Source organism: Augochlora pura, chromosome 10 (assembly GCF_028453695.1).
Source record: "Augochlora pura isolate Apur16 chromosome 10, APUR_v2.2.1, whole genome shotgun sequence".
Lineage (NCBI taxonomy): Eukaryota > Metazoa > Arthropoda > Insecta > Hymenoptera > Halictidae > Augochlora > Augochlora pura.
In genome coordinates this window covers 7,541,552-7,555,433 of record NC_135781.1, presented here as the reverse complement: position 1 = coordinate 7,555,433, position 13,882 = coordinate 7,541,552, and the positions used below count along the sequence as shown (strand labels likewise).

At 45.4% G+C, this 13,882-nt stretch overlaps 1 protein-coding gene across 7 annotated transcripts in view; it reads right to left on the bottom strand.

Annotated features, from left to right (window-relative positions):
- Prosap (SH3 and multiple ankyrin repeat domains prosap) overlaps positions 1–13,882 on the bottom strand; it is a 265,310-nt gene that overhangs the window by 15,178 nt on the left and 236,250 nt on the right. For all 7 annotated transcript variants that reach the window (XM_078191925.1, XM_078191928.1, XM_078191929.1 and 4 more), the window contains 4 exons: positions 12,609–12,734; positions 5,117–5,297; positions 4,562–4,881; positions 2,283–2,547 (listed from right to left, as the gene is read on the bottom strand). In XM_078191925.1, coding sequence (XP_078048051.1) covers positions 2,283–2,547; positions 4,562–4,881; positions 5,117–5,297; positions 12,609–12,734 — 892 coding nt within the window. The remainder of the gene's footprint in view (positions 1–2,282; positions 2,548–4,561; positions 4,882–5,116; positions 5,298–12,608; positions 12,735–13,882) is intronic.

Sequence of the window (13,882 nt, the reverse complement as noted above, 5' to 3'; positions counted from 1 at the left end):
CGTTTTGTACGATACAATGTGCCTCGACGGTTTTCGTATTCCCGTTTAGACATAGCATGTGCACCAGTGATGTCGCCAAACACCTGCCGTCGACGCACCGTGCCCAAAACATTCCCGCTGCCTGGCCAAAATTTGCAGTCTGCAACTCGATCGCGAGCTAAGCGTCAGTGCGCGCGAGACAATTGACAAAACGTTCAGTGAAGATAAGCGAAATGATCTGTGTAAATAATCGACAATTATACAAAGGTTATTGATTATAGAAAATGTTCTGTTAGAATGACGATCTTCATTAATGCATTGATTCGAGGGTTAATTGCTGCGGCGATACCAGAGACGCGTGCACGAGCGTGCGTGTCGTGAAATCTCAATTTTCGTTGAACATAGAGTAGGAAAAACGCTTTAAATTACCGAGCTTTTTCGACCAGGCTTTCAGGTGATCATTCCACACGGTGCGACGAGCCGCTGGAACCTGGTTCCATTGACCCAGGACGGCACACGTATACTCACAAACTATTAGCTGATCGCATAAGCGGCATCACTCGTCGACCATAGAAGAACCAAAAGCCCGAGGAGCCTCGCTTATGGGACGAGCCAATATATCGAAACTACCAAACATTACTAATCGTCATTCTCGAGCGACATCGAGGCCTGTCCAACGACGATTCGATTACTGATCGGATCGCGATCGGGCCGCCGGAGGCGCGAAAGATTTCGTAAGATCATCAAGACGTCAACGGACAGCCTCGAGGTCGCTCGGCGACGATCCAAATAGATACGTGTTATCATCGGTTACTCAAAATGAAAAGCAGTCGGTCAAACTTCTCTCGGCCGTTACTCCGCGTGGATCGTTACAAAAGATGCTGCTCGACGTTCTCACAAGACCATCACCACCAAAAAGGAGAAACCCACCGGACTGATTACAATTCACATTACTTATATAGTTCATACAGCACGGGACACAGAAATACCACACGCACAAAAGTTACCAGTTTACGAACGATCATGATACAATTATGTACACCAAAATAAACCAACAGACCGGGTTCCAAAATTACTCTACTGCTACGGAGATCAAAAAAGCGTGATTACAAAAGCGTCTCGGTGTCTTGATTGCGGGAGGAGTCGAAAGACGAAGCTCGCTACAGGCATGCTCATGCTGGGCTAATCATGCAGCGAAAGATCCCCAAACGATCGATCGTAATCCAAGCTTTATCTGATAAGCGGCATTGTGATCGATAGAACCGACTCGCGGCTGAGATCCGTTTCGGTCGCCTAATCTTCACCGTGAAACCGTGATCCCGATCGCTCCAATTGACCATGATTTTAGCTCATTTTGCTCTTTCCACGCGGTCGCCATCCGTCTCCGATCCTTATCGCCGATAAAATTAGAAGTAATTTGGATCTTGCTGTTTTGGAACGATAAAGGGTCGTTCAGTCGTCTGCCGAACTGTACGAAACAAATTCTGGACGTTTGCCGAGGACACGATTTTAGAAAACGGATACATTTTAAGGCTATTATAATTTTCGCCTAGGAGAGAAATTGCAAATAGCTATCGCACCTATTTAGTTTAATATCAAATCTATCGAGCCGGTTAAAATGACTGTTTCCACATTTCTTAGCTCAAAGGTGTCGAAAACACAAAGACTTTTTCGTACGAAACAATTAAGTCTATATTTTAACATTAATCCTACCGAAAGACTAAAAGCGGCTGACGCCTATTGTATCACTAAAATGAAAAGATTGAGGCCACATAGATTTTTCATCGTTTCTTTCATAATGTAATCTCGGCCAAATGAAATTTATTAAATCGTTTCTTAAGGAAGAAACTCTTCTTCTCAGTTTGATCGTTATTGTAGATTTAGAGTTAATGCGAGCATACATTATGATAAGACCGATGAATAGTCTCGTCGCCGTGACGAAGCTATACGCGCCAGTCGCTTTTAGTACTCGATAGGTTTAACGTTAAACGGGCTACAATAGATGATGAGAAACGGATGATGGCGAGCGCGTAGAGCATCCGAAAGCAAAGTGAACCGATAGGTTGTCGAATCGAGGGGGTTGAAAGCGTTTCGGCTGACCGATCGAACGGTTCCGAGAGATCGAGGAGGCTCGATCTCAACTTCTCGTTGGTAAGCTCGATCACTTTGGTCGCGATACCGGTATGAGCGCTCCTCCGTACCCTTCCTCTTTTTCGCCTAGCTCGGCTAGCTGGCTCAACCCGCGCCTAATTCACTCATTCTCTCTCTCTCTCCCTCTCACGCGCGCGCGCGCGAGCACTCACCGACTTCCTCCGGCTGATAGTTCTTGATGACCTCGGCGAGCTCCATGTTCCCGGCGATCACTGCCACTTGGTAAGGCGTCTGGTTCGCGTAATTCAGACTATCCTTTTGCGCTCCCCGAAACAGCAACTGTCGGATGCAGGACGCGTCCGTGTTGTTCACTGCGCAAACGTGCAGCGGCGTGTTCCCGGACGCGTTACGCGCGTTCATGTCGGCACCGTAGAATAGCAAATGATCCAGGTGCTGGACCAGGTTGTTGCGGCAGGCCTGCGAACGCCAACGCGGCTCACGTTATCGATTATCGAAGGGCAGGACCGATTATAATTAAACCGAGCGCTTTCCCACCTTACAACCTTGCTCTCGGCGCGACGACAAGGCGAACCCGCGTTTCCCGTAAACAAACGCCGCGGATAGAGATTTCTAGGGATCAGGGTCCTTGATCCATCGATCGCCAAGCTTCTTGGCTAGCCGCCGGTTTTATTATTAAGTCAAAGGTCTCGTGGGGAACGCGCGCGCGTCTCTCGCTTTGTGAAAACCGTAGCTGCGCGTGAAGCGCCCCTCATAAAACGACCCGGAGGTGAGAGCGAGCGGCGTTGCGATTAGGGTCCGACCGTTCCGTTCAGAATGTCCTTCCTCCGCCGTATGAATCACAATTTATTTATAAATTTCGGTGTGATAAAAGGGGCGCACCGAGCTCGATATCTATTCCGGTGCGCGAGGGTCGGATGGGAAAGTTTCGAAAAATTTCAAAACGGCGCCGAGACGCGGCAACAAAGAAATTAATCGTCTCGAATGTTCCCGAGTCCCTGGGCCGGTTGTTCATTAATTTGAAAGCCAATATCGCCAACGGCGAGAGAGACGAGCAGGATTAATTATGGCGAAGTTCCCCCTGGCAGCCGTCCGGCACGGCTTTCCCGATTGGCCTGTCAGTTTCAACAGGATTTCAAGAATTTCCAAGAATCAATTTTCTTCCGCGGAATGGTTTTATCGAAGCCGCGGATTCGATTCATCGGTCGAGCAACGCATGAAATCGCAATTCCGGTTAAACCGTCGCCGCGTCTTATCGAGGCTGCACACAGGTGCGCGGCGAGATTACATCGAGGGGAATTTACCCGATGAACGGCCTTTGCTCCTGGAACGCTGTGCTATCCCTTAAAGCTTCCTAAGAGCGGACCCTTATCGCAACAACGTGCAAAAATCGGCGGGCAACCGCGCTACACGGTATCCAGCGTCCGGTCTCTGGCGTAACTCGGTTGCTCGGCGAAACGTTAACATACATATTATCTATACGTCTACGCGCGAATTAATTGATCTCGGCGGCTGTAATAACACAGTTAACTGGTTCCGCGGGTATCTCGGGGCCCCACGGCCGACGATTCGAGATCCGAGACAAGACCACGACGGCCATCGCCGGACATTCGGATCGGCAATTTCTCAACTGCGGCGTCGAACCGCAGTCACGTTTCTTCATCGTTTTGCAATTAAGGGCTCCCCCCAGTTTGACGGGTTTTCGAAATCGCTTCTTCGGAAGATATCCCGAGATTATGACAACAAATACGGAAGTTTGATGATAATGGAAAGTAGAACTCGGAGAAGTTTCTACGTTTATTGGAAGACTGAAAGTGAGATATCCGATAACCGAACTTTAGTTTCTCAAACTCTGAAGAAAATGGTTATGGCGGTTTGAAACATTTTCTTACGGAGCACGTTGATTTAAAAATTAAGATAGTGATACGATTTCTTTTCAAAAATTCTTGAATAATTCCTAGCAATTGACTTTTCGTTTCAAAACGTTGTAATAACTCTTACTGTAATTTTAGGGAAAATTATCGGTATAGTTATCAAATTCGGATTTAAAATATTTCATAGATTTCTTTCGAAAAATTTTGAAACGATCGCCAAAAATTGACATTTTTTTCTATAATACATTGTAATTACGTCTGTAATTCTGGAAGAAATGATTCAATACAACCTAATATTTTTTCACAGATCGAGCTTCTACTCGCACGTAAATATTTTTAAAAAATCATTAATACCTCTCCCGCAGATAATGCGCTAATCATATAATAAATCTCGAATAGACTCCTCGGAAGGCATTTATCATGGATACGGACTCGAAATGAAATAGCTCGGTGGATTTCCAATGAAAAATTCCAGAAGATTGAATTATAATTGGAGCGTCAAACCAGGGAGGCTGTTTAATTGGCCGATACGCGATACATAACAGCCGCCAAACAGGACGAAGATCGATTCTTAAGGATGGGGAAAACTGCTCTGAAACCTGATGCACTTCCTGCCAGCCTTGCAAGTCCTGGGCGCCGATCGTTGCATGATCGTGCAGCAGCGTCTCGCATAGCATCGGATCGGTCTTGTAGATCACGCTGTAGTAGAGAGGCGTTAGGCCCTTAGTGTCCTTGTAATTCGGGCTGGCCCCGAGTTCCAAAAGTGTCTTCACCGCCTCCAAACTGTTCCTCTCCACTGCACGATGCATCGCTGTCAACCCGTCTTTCGTTCGATAATCCAGCAACGCGCCGCCGTTCACCAACGCTATGATCACTTTCGACGGTTTCTTCAGGGTCGTCGCCAACGTCAACGGAGTCTCTGCAAAAGCAGCGGTCGTTTCGTGACAAAACTTAATTGTTAAAAAATCATTAAAATAATACAAAGTTACCGATACAATATTCTCAAGTTATTTCTTCTAGACTTTAATATTTTATAACATATGCAGAGTGTTTCTATTTCACTTAAAAATTCGCGGATGACATTTTGTAAATTTTTCTCTAAATGGCAGAAATTCGATCGTCGACCGTTAGCTATAGCGATACAAAAATATTACCTCCGGTTTCCTGACAGTGGAAGTTAGGATCGAGACCCTTGCTGCACATCTTCGCGATCTTCTCGACCTGGCTGTTGGCCACGTACTCCAGTAACCTCCTCAAGTTCGTTCTGGTGTGCATCGCCTTCAGCTGTTTCTCATCCAGGTGCAGCATCTTGTAGACCCGTCTCTTGTACTTGAGCTGCAAAGTTGAGGAAAGCACGTGTAATGTTGAGAAACTCGAGAGCAACCGAGCCGCGTTGCTCGGGGCGCTCTGAAAAGCCAGATAGGAGGATCAATGGCTTCTTAGAACTCTTCTGAAAAGGTTCGAATTATTTCGCGATCCCTCGGCGATCTTATCGGGCCGCAGCCGATCAAAGACATTTGCATTAATAGTTGCTTATCTCGCAGATTATATGCATGAATAATGCCACGATTACATGGTATGTAAGAACAATTCTAGTGTCCCGTTACCGTCCCAAATAGGTTGTAAAGTGACACTATGGAAATACGGTTGAATGACATAATGTTACAGCGAACTCTAAAATTGGTACTTTGCAGTGCTTTTGTTTAACACTGAAGCTATCTAGCTATCTAAAAGACTATTTGCCGCTACTATTATAACGAGTGCAAATATTATATTATATTATACAATTATTACCTGCGAGAGAGTCTTTGTAATGAGAAGAATTTTCGAAGAAAACATTTGAGACGGGTCAGTTTGACCGGCACGGTCGGCTTAATGTTAAATGAAATTCGAAACGAATGCCCTCACCACTTTGAAAGTTCCGCTGTTTGATAAATGTTCAAGCCAAATAATTTCGTAATTAGTTCTGCAATTGCTTCGACGAAAGGGTGCGGGAAGTTTGCTCGCAGGGCAAACAACTGGCAAAGAGATTCGAAGTTGCCCGGACTGGATCGCCACCGCGTTAATTACTGCCGGCGCCTGAACCGAAAACTATTTCTACTTTGTTTCTCGCTGTTGTCGCTTTTTGGTCGACCTCCAGGCGGCGATACACGGACGGCGCCCCCCCTTCCCATGTAACGAGAGCCCGTCGTGCACGCCGTGTATAAAGTATAAAATTATCTCCGCTTAATGGGGATTCACCCTGCCGCTTCCTGGTGGTTACAGCTTCTTTGTAATTATCGGAGGCGTCGTGGCTCATAGCATTAGATTACTGACGGATAGGCAATATCGCGGCTACGGCACGGCTAATGACTACCGTTAGCAGCAATTATGATTATCAAGGGAGGCCGAGTTGTAATGCAAATTAGAGATACGGAGATGCGGGGAACGCCGCCGCGCGACATCCCCTTCTTACGAAACACGATCAGATATTTTACATTTCGACGGCCGATCGATCCCAGCCATTTCTGATCCACGATTATTTACTGATTTTCTGCGAGTCATAGTATCGAGCATCAATCGTAGGCCTTTTTAATATGTTCGAAACTAGCAAGGAGATTTTAATAACAGGTACATAATGACGATTTTTGGGATTTTAGGAATTCTCCTTTCATCAAATATATAAGAAAATTAAACAAAACATTGTATCAATACCTATCCCGCACATAATGTATTGTGAGGACATGGAAAGAATTGAATAATATTCTTAAATCAGAAGAAACAATTACTTTTTACTTCGTTCCTATTTCTTGCATAATTATCAGCAAAGGCTTTTAATTGAAAAATCTGCGGGGTGAATTAAAAGTTTGTCGATAGTCGAGCAATCTTGAAAAGTATTTTGAAATATTGCCGAGGACGTATCTAAAAGTGTAGCAAAGCATCGTCATCGCTATAGATGATGTTCCCGAGGGTCGTCGGCTCGAATATTTGCATCGTCGACAGGAGATTCGGCTGGTCAGGATGACCGGGTGAATCGGTCAACGACCTTGGCCAGTCCGGATTTTCAGGGCGGCCGTTTCGCGAGATATTTCAACGTCGGTCAGAAGGATGTAGATAAAGTGCAAACGTCCAAGGATGCCGGACGACGTGTTTTACTTTTTCATCGGCGAAGTAGCGAGCTATAATGCTGGCCGAACCGGCCGGATAGAAATGAATAGTCGGGGTTAGACAGGTGCCATAGATCACCGGTATTCGGTGCCGTCGGTATCCGCAACATGCTGCTTTTTATTTCTTCCAACGATTTTTTATCTTCATCGCCGGCTCATCGATCGCTGGCCGGCGGAGCACGGCCGATCTCGTCACGCGAGATTCACTTTCAGAGACGAGAGCTGACTCACGAAGCAGTCCTCCTCCTCCTCCACCTCCTCCTCTTCTTCTTCTTCCTCCTCGACTACCTGCTAGCTTAGCAGCCGCCTGACTGCCCGAAAAATCTAGCCGCGACTATTAATTTGCACTCCCCTGGCCGTCGATGCGCGCCGCCTGTATCGTTTAGGATAATTTATTCTCGAACCGCTTCATCCAAGCCTTGTAACCTCTCTTAAAGAACCTCGACCGATAGCTACCGTTCGCGAAACGATTTGCGCTGATCCAATCAGAATATCGACAAGCACGCGTTGAATCCTTATCACCTCAACCACTTTATTAAAACGTTTATTAGACGAGATTCGACCGTCTTTACTGTCCGCGCGTGACTTAAGCAACAATATCTCTTCTCTTAAAAGAAACAATTGACATTCTTTCCTGTTATTTTTAATTAGAGCTTTTACATTTTATTTTAGCAACGGGAACGCATATCATTACGGTATCAATTTCAGTATTTCGGTCTTTGAAATAAATCCGAGTGAATTCTATATTTTATTCTAGTCGAGGTTATCTTCCAGTGTGTTCCTCACGTGTGGCGAAGCTAATTGTTAACAGTTCAGATCTCATTGATGCATCTGATCTCTCCTGCAAGACTTGGTTGTCCGCGTTTTAGAAAATTACCATTATATTAAATAGGTGTACGGAGCGGGTAATCGCGGATAAGCTGACAATGAGCTAGCAAAGATCAGCCGTAGGATAGAAATTCCGACTACATAGACGTCTCTATCGAGCGTCGGAAGTGAACGACTTGGAACAGGATTTCTCCAGGATGGCAAAATCGAACAGGTTGACAACTCGAAGTCTCCCATTAAACATTGGCTGGATAGAGCACGCCGAGCATGAAAAGGGAAAACGGTTGCGCGATAATCGGCTTTCATAAAATGGGATCGGGTCTGTTGGGCTGCACTCGCAGCGCTGAAAGTGCGTTCGCGGCGTTTCTTCTTGTTGGAAATTATCGAAACGAGGCAGGAACGGGGGGGAGCCTGCACGACACTCGACGGCGATAAAAGGCAGTCGAAGGTGTCGGTGGCGAGGCGATCGACCCTCCGCATGCCCTGGAAGTGAAATCTCGTGGTGATCGCGCGCGCGCGCGCTCGCGCGAACGCTGGGACGGAGACGAAGATGAACACGAGCGTGAAGTGAACGCGTGCACCAGGACGAGAACTAGATCCGGTTACGCAAGAAAACCGCGGGCAAGTTCCAGATCTCGTTATCCGACCACCGGGATTATTTGTTTTTCGCGAATCGCCGTTTCAACAGCCGTCATCCGACGTCCCTGGCATACGTGGCGACGCCGCGACCGGTTAACAGATTTTCGATCGGCGATCGCGGGCTTTCCCGATGATATCTCTGATTCTGTAACTTTTAATAGCATTCAATGTCAAATTGTAATATGAGAACACCGAGTCGTATACGTGGCTACGCTACAATTGGTTCACAGATTTTCCATCGATGCCAGCTCGATTTTTTCCTTTCTAATCTTAAAATTAGAATCTAGAAATAATGGGTGATCCCTGTATCGTTTCTTAAATCCTTGTTCGCATTATATTCATCAGCAAATTGTATATTTTAAGCATAATCGCAACGATTAATAGAGAAAACATTAGAATCTAGAAATAATGGGTGATCCCTGTATCGTTTCTTAAATCCTCGTTCGCATTATATTCATCAGCAAATTGTATATTTTAAGCATAATCGCAACGATTAGTAGAGAAAAAAAGCGTAGTATATTGCAATTAATGCAGACAATGTTTATTTCACGGAAAAATCCGCAATCTATTCGTTAGATCTTGATGTTTAGTCAAATGAATAAATAAATGAACGAGTGCAGGCAAACGTTGTCAAAAAATTGGACAATGGTAATCGAAAACAGAAATGTACGAAAGTATGAAAAGTAATCGAAACTAAACAACCTGATAAATGCTTAATCCCCGACCGACAGTTTTGGGAGATCGTTTGAAACCAAATGGTAGAATATGAAATAACGTTTTTTTCAAATCCAATTTTATCCGAGATAAAATCTCCGGAAAGCTTTATTTTAAGCTCGGCCGGACTCGGACGATCGTCGATACTGCAAACATATTAAAACCGCGCTGCACCACAGTTAGATTTAATCTGGCGTACCATTAGATAGCTCGCTAAAGCAGAACGTCGCGTTCAACTAATTTGGTTATCCTGTTTGAATACCCGCGCACGTTCTCGCGTCCACTTCTTCCCCATTGTTCTCCGTTACATTTTTAAAACCGAATCGACCTTGCCCCAACCGCTGAGATCGATCGTTTTTCAGCGACATCTCGACCCTCTCGAACATCCTTTGTCGAAATTGTAAAGCCCCCGCCCCGGAGGAACGCGAGCGTCGGGATGCTTCACCACGGGATGATCGATCGTTTATGATAATTAGTTCGTCGAAAAAGCGACAGGCACTGTCCCCGAACCAATTCACCGCGCGTCCTCCAAAACTTTTAATCATAACAATTTGTTGACGGCGGCCCTTTGATGCGCCGGAAAAAGAAATGACCAAATAACAGATTAGTCGATCTTCCGGACGAACTGTTGACCCTTTGCACTATTAGTCTACTAGGAGGTTAGTGGACGTAATAGTTAACCGTGCAGTATACAGACTGCATAAGATCTGTATTAATAATAATTATAATGTCAACGTTTATTATTTAAACGGAGTGGCAGGGAATCTTATACCAGTGAATAAGAAGACAAAAGTGAACTAATATGAAAATTATAAGACAGTAGTAATACTGTAATAATATCACAATAAGAGCTGCAATGAATACCGATTATAACAATCAGTTCAAGAATTAATTACGAATTGTTATGAATAATACTGGCTTATTTAATTAAATTGTCTTAACGTTTCTGATCATTCGAGAAATGGGGCTTGGAAATAATAAAATTCTTTTTAAACAAGCAGAAACAAAAGGAATTGCATTTGGAATTCTATGAAGCTTGGAACTCTGTTCGAGTTTAAACGGCAGAGAGAATTACAAAAGAAGCACTTGCTTTCAGAAATATTATTTAGCACACGTTTTCATAAATAAAAGGGAACACTGAGCGGACTACGATTTTGCGCAGGGCTGCAATATAAGGGATTGCGATAGCGAGTGAATGGCCCCACTGCCGGCGAATTTCCCTCGGTGGATCGTTTGCGTTTTCGAAATTGCCGCGGGAGTAAATAGCACGCCGGGAAAAAATATCCAGGATGCCTCCTTGACCCGGGAGAAGAGGAACCCCAGATATTCAAGTGTCTCTTGGAATTGGTGGCCGAGCGGACTTCTCTGCCGATGCTTTCTCTCTTGTTTTCTTTGACGGGGGAACGGACGTCAATAGGGTCGGGCAATCTTGTCGCTGAAATAACCTTTTCCGGCCGCGTCAATGCACCCTCGGCCTCCCCCGCGGCGAGCCCATTTCGTCGGCGCATTCAGCATCCCCGCGGCAATTATTCCGGACGAGAATGGCCGTCGCGAGGTCAGGGATGCAAATCCAAATTAAACCCATTAGCGATCCTCCCGCGCGACCCTCTCTCTCCCGGCGAAAATTTCGAACTTCCTACGGATCACGTGGTTCTCGTTTTTGCTTTTCGAGACGCGAAATTGGCGACCTTTTTTGGTAATACCTTTGTTAAGGTAAAAGTACTTAAGCTAACGCGCGGGTGAATAAATACAGCCCACGTTCAATTTCACGTGGAAATAACAAATGATATAAATATATATATAAAAATATAGTTATGTAACAATTGGCTGTAAAATAATTATTTGAATATGGATGTTTCTAAGTAAGAACACAATCTTTTCATTGTCACGATTTATGGAACACAGAATGCTCTATTATAAGTACGTATTAAATAAATAAAGGTTATAATTATATATTCAAATATTAAGTTATCTAGCAACATCAACTTATCGAAGAGTGGTACAAATGTTTGATAATAACACGTTCCAGTTGCAATGAAATCGATGGTAATTTTACACCTGCTGAGAAGCGTCCTATAATAAGTACTTTCACCTTATTGATTTGCGGATTGAACGAAATGTTATCGAAGCCGGCAGTCGGCCTCTTTATCGGACGCGCGACCTCTTCGCTCAATTTGTGTACAAATGGAATTACGTTCTCGTTTTGTCTTCTTTCTCGTTACAGAAGTCACATATCCAGTTTCTCGCTACCACCGTTTCCCGCGTGGTCATTGCCTCGCCCGGCGACCGGTGTCGAAGAACCGTGGAAAAATGGCCTCGGCAATTCATCGTAAAGCAAGTTATACAACTTTCGTCGTGGATATTGTTGCGACGGTCATCGTAACATGTATCGGGTTTGTTATATGATCGCGTTCAGTCGTCGTACGGTTTCGTTCGAACATTTGTTTCACCGAGGATTTAACGTTGAATGGGTCTTAAGGCTTATGTTCGCGAAAGGGTTAGTTCTACCACGGAGACATACTTATTCGTTTTTGTCTCTCCGGTTCTGCTATTTTTATATCGGCGTATGTTCGGAGGAGTTTGACATCTCGCAGAATATTACTTCGTTCAAAAAGTTTTAGGACCGTCTGAATAATGGCAAATTATGAGACGCAATTATTTTTCTTTTATGCAGTTGATAGATTTTATGATAATTTACTTGCGTCATCAACTTTGCGTCAGTCAAGTATTTTTTTTCATGGCAGCTATTTCTGTCAGATCACTTTTATAACAATATGACTTTTATAATATATAAATTATAATAGTGTTAAAATATAAAATATAATTGTGTTAAAAACGAAATTAATCATTTCACGATGAATCAAAAACTACAAATTCCTTTTATAGGGTTCGAAGTTTCTCTAATTTCTTTGCAATCCTTTCTATATTCTTTTTCATAGATCCATTAAACCCTCACTACCATCATCCCTTTTCCTGATAACTACCATCCTTCATTTAAACCCCCGTGGTCGCCCCTTCACGTTTTCCAACAGAAAGAATATTGGAACAAAAGAATGATCACCGTATCATTCTGAAAGCTTATCAAAGTCAAAACGAATGAAGGGACGACTCCCGGCCATCCGAAATTTCCCATAGATCGTATTCTGTTCTTTTACGCGATCGGACCTTTTTATCGCCGACTGATTAGGCCTGTTCAGGACCGGTGCGACAGGTCGTGTATTTGCGACGACCGGTCGCACGGTGGCTCGCGACTCCGCGCAACCCTTCGAGGGGGGAGGGGGAGGGCTGGCTCATTAAAGAAATGCAACGTGTATCTTACCTCCAAGTATCCGACGGGTCCATTGAAGGGATAATCGCCGAGTCGGCGTTCCTCGTCCAAGAATTTTCCGGCCTTTCCATTCACGGGCGGGCAGAACAGCCCGTAATTGAAACTCTCCTTCAGCTCCTGCAAGCGAGCACAGTATCCAGATTAATCGGGAACTCGTTCCGCCAGAGGGACGACCCGCCACCCCCGTTCTACTAAACACATACTACCTCATGCAAGGGGAATACTCGGGGGGAATACGAGCCTAACGAATATCCGGCGCGAGCGCCAAACAATCTTCGATCGAGCGCGAGTCGCGGTAGCGGATCCGCGCGTTTTGCGTCGCTTCGAAATATCATCGGCAGCTTCTGCCGTATACACCGCGTCTTCTTCGGCCGACTCATCGATTCTATCTTCGTTGATTAGTCACGCGAGTCATAATTTACAAGAGAACGTCGGAAACTAGTTTCAGTCGCGCGGCAACGACGGTAAGCACGAAACATCACGGATCTCGTTTACATATTCGCTAAGGACCAGTTGCAAAAAGCTTCCGTAGACAACCGGCGGCGACTTTAACAAGCAATTAACGTATTATCATCTCGGAGACTTCTTCGAGATGCTACATTATTCGAGCAGCTAATTTATCGAAATCGATTACACGTAGTTTCAAGGTAGATCGGACGCGATGCTGCCGGACGAAAATCGACGACACGCCGGTTTTTAGTCGAGTTTTGCGAGCGTGCTCTCGACGATGGTATTTATTTTGATATTTTTCGAACGGAAAATATCGCTCGCCGCTGGGATTATCTACGCGACGAATCCCGTTCAATTACTCGGGAAATGTTTCGCCCCGGCCCGGAGACACTCCCCCCGCGGCCGGGCAACGAAAAACATTCGGTCCCCTCCGGTTCCGTCTCGCTCGCTCTCGCCTCGCTCGCCCGACCGCGGGGATGATCCCGCGCGCCTCCGTTGAAATAATATGCTTCGATTTCGCCGACGACAGGCAGTAAAGTCTGGAATTTACGGACTGCGCGCGAGGGAATTTCGCCATCGTTCTTCCTCACGCGCTGCGTGCCAGCAGGTTTCTTTGTATACACGCCACTCTTTATCTTCGCGGCGGACAGGCCTCGTACGTTCTCCTCGTCCGGTCCGCGTCGCGGGCCCACAACGGAGGGACTTCTCTCCTTTGTATCGCATTATTCCAGCCAGCCGGGCCGGGGCCTCGCGTTGGTGACCCCCCTCTCGCGGTACCCACCCTGCGCCGTCCCTTGCTGGAAAGATGGCACGGA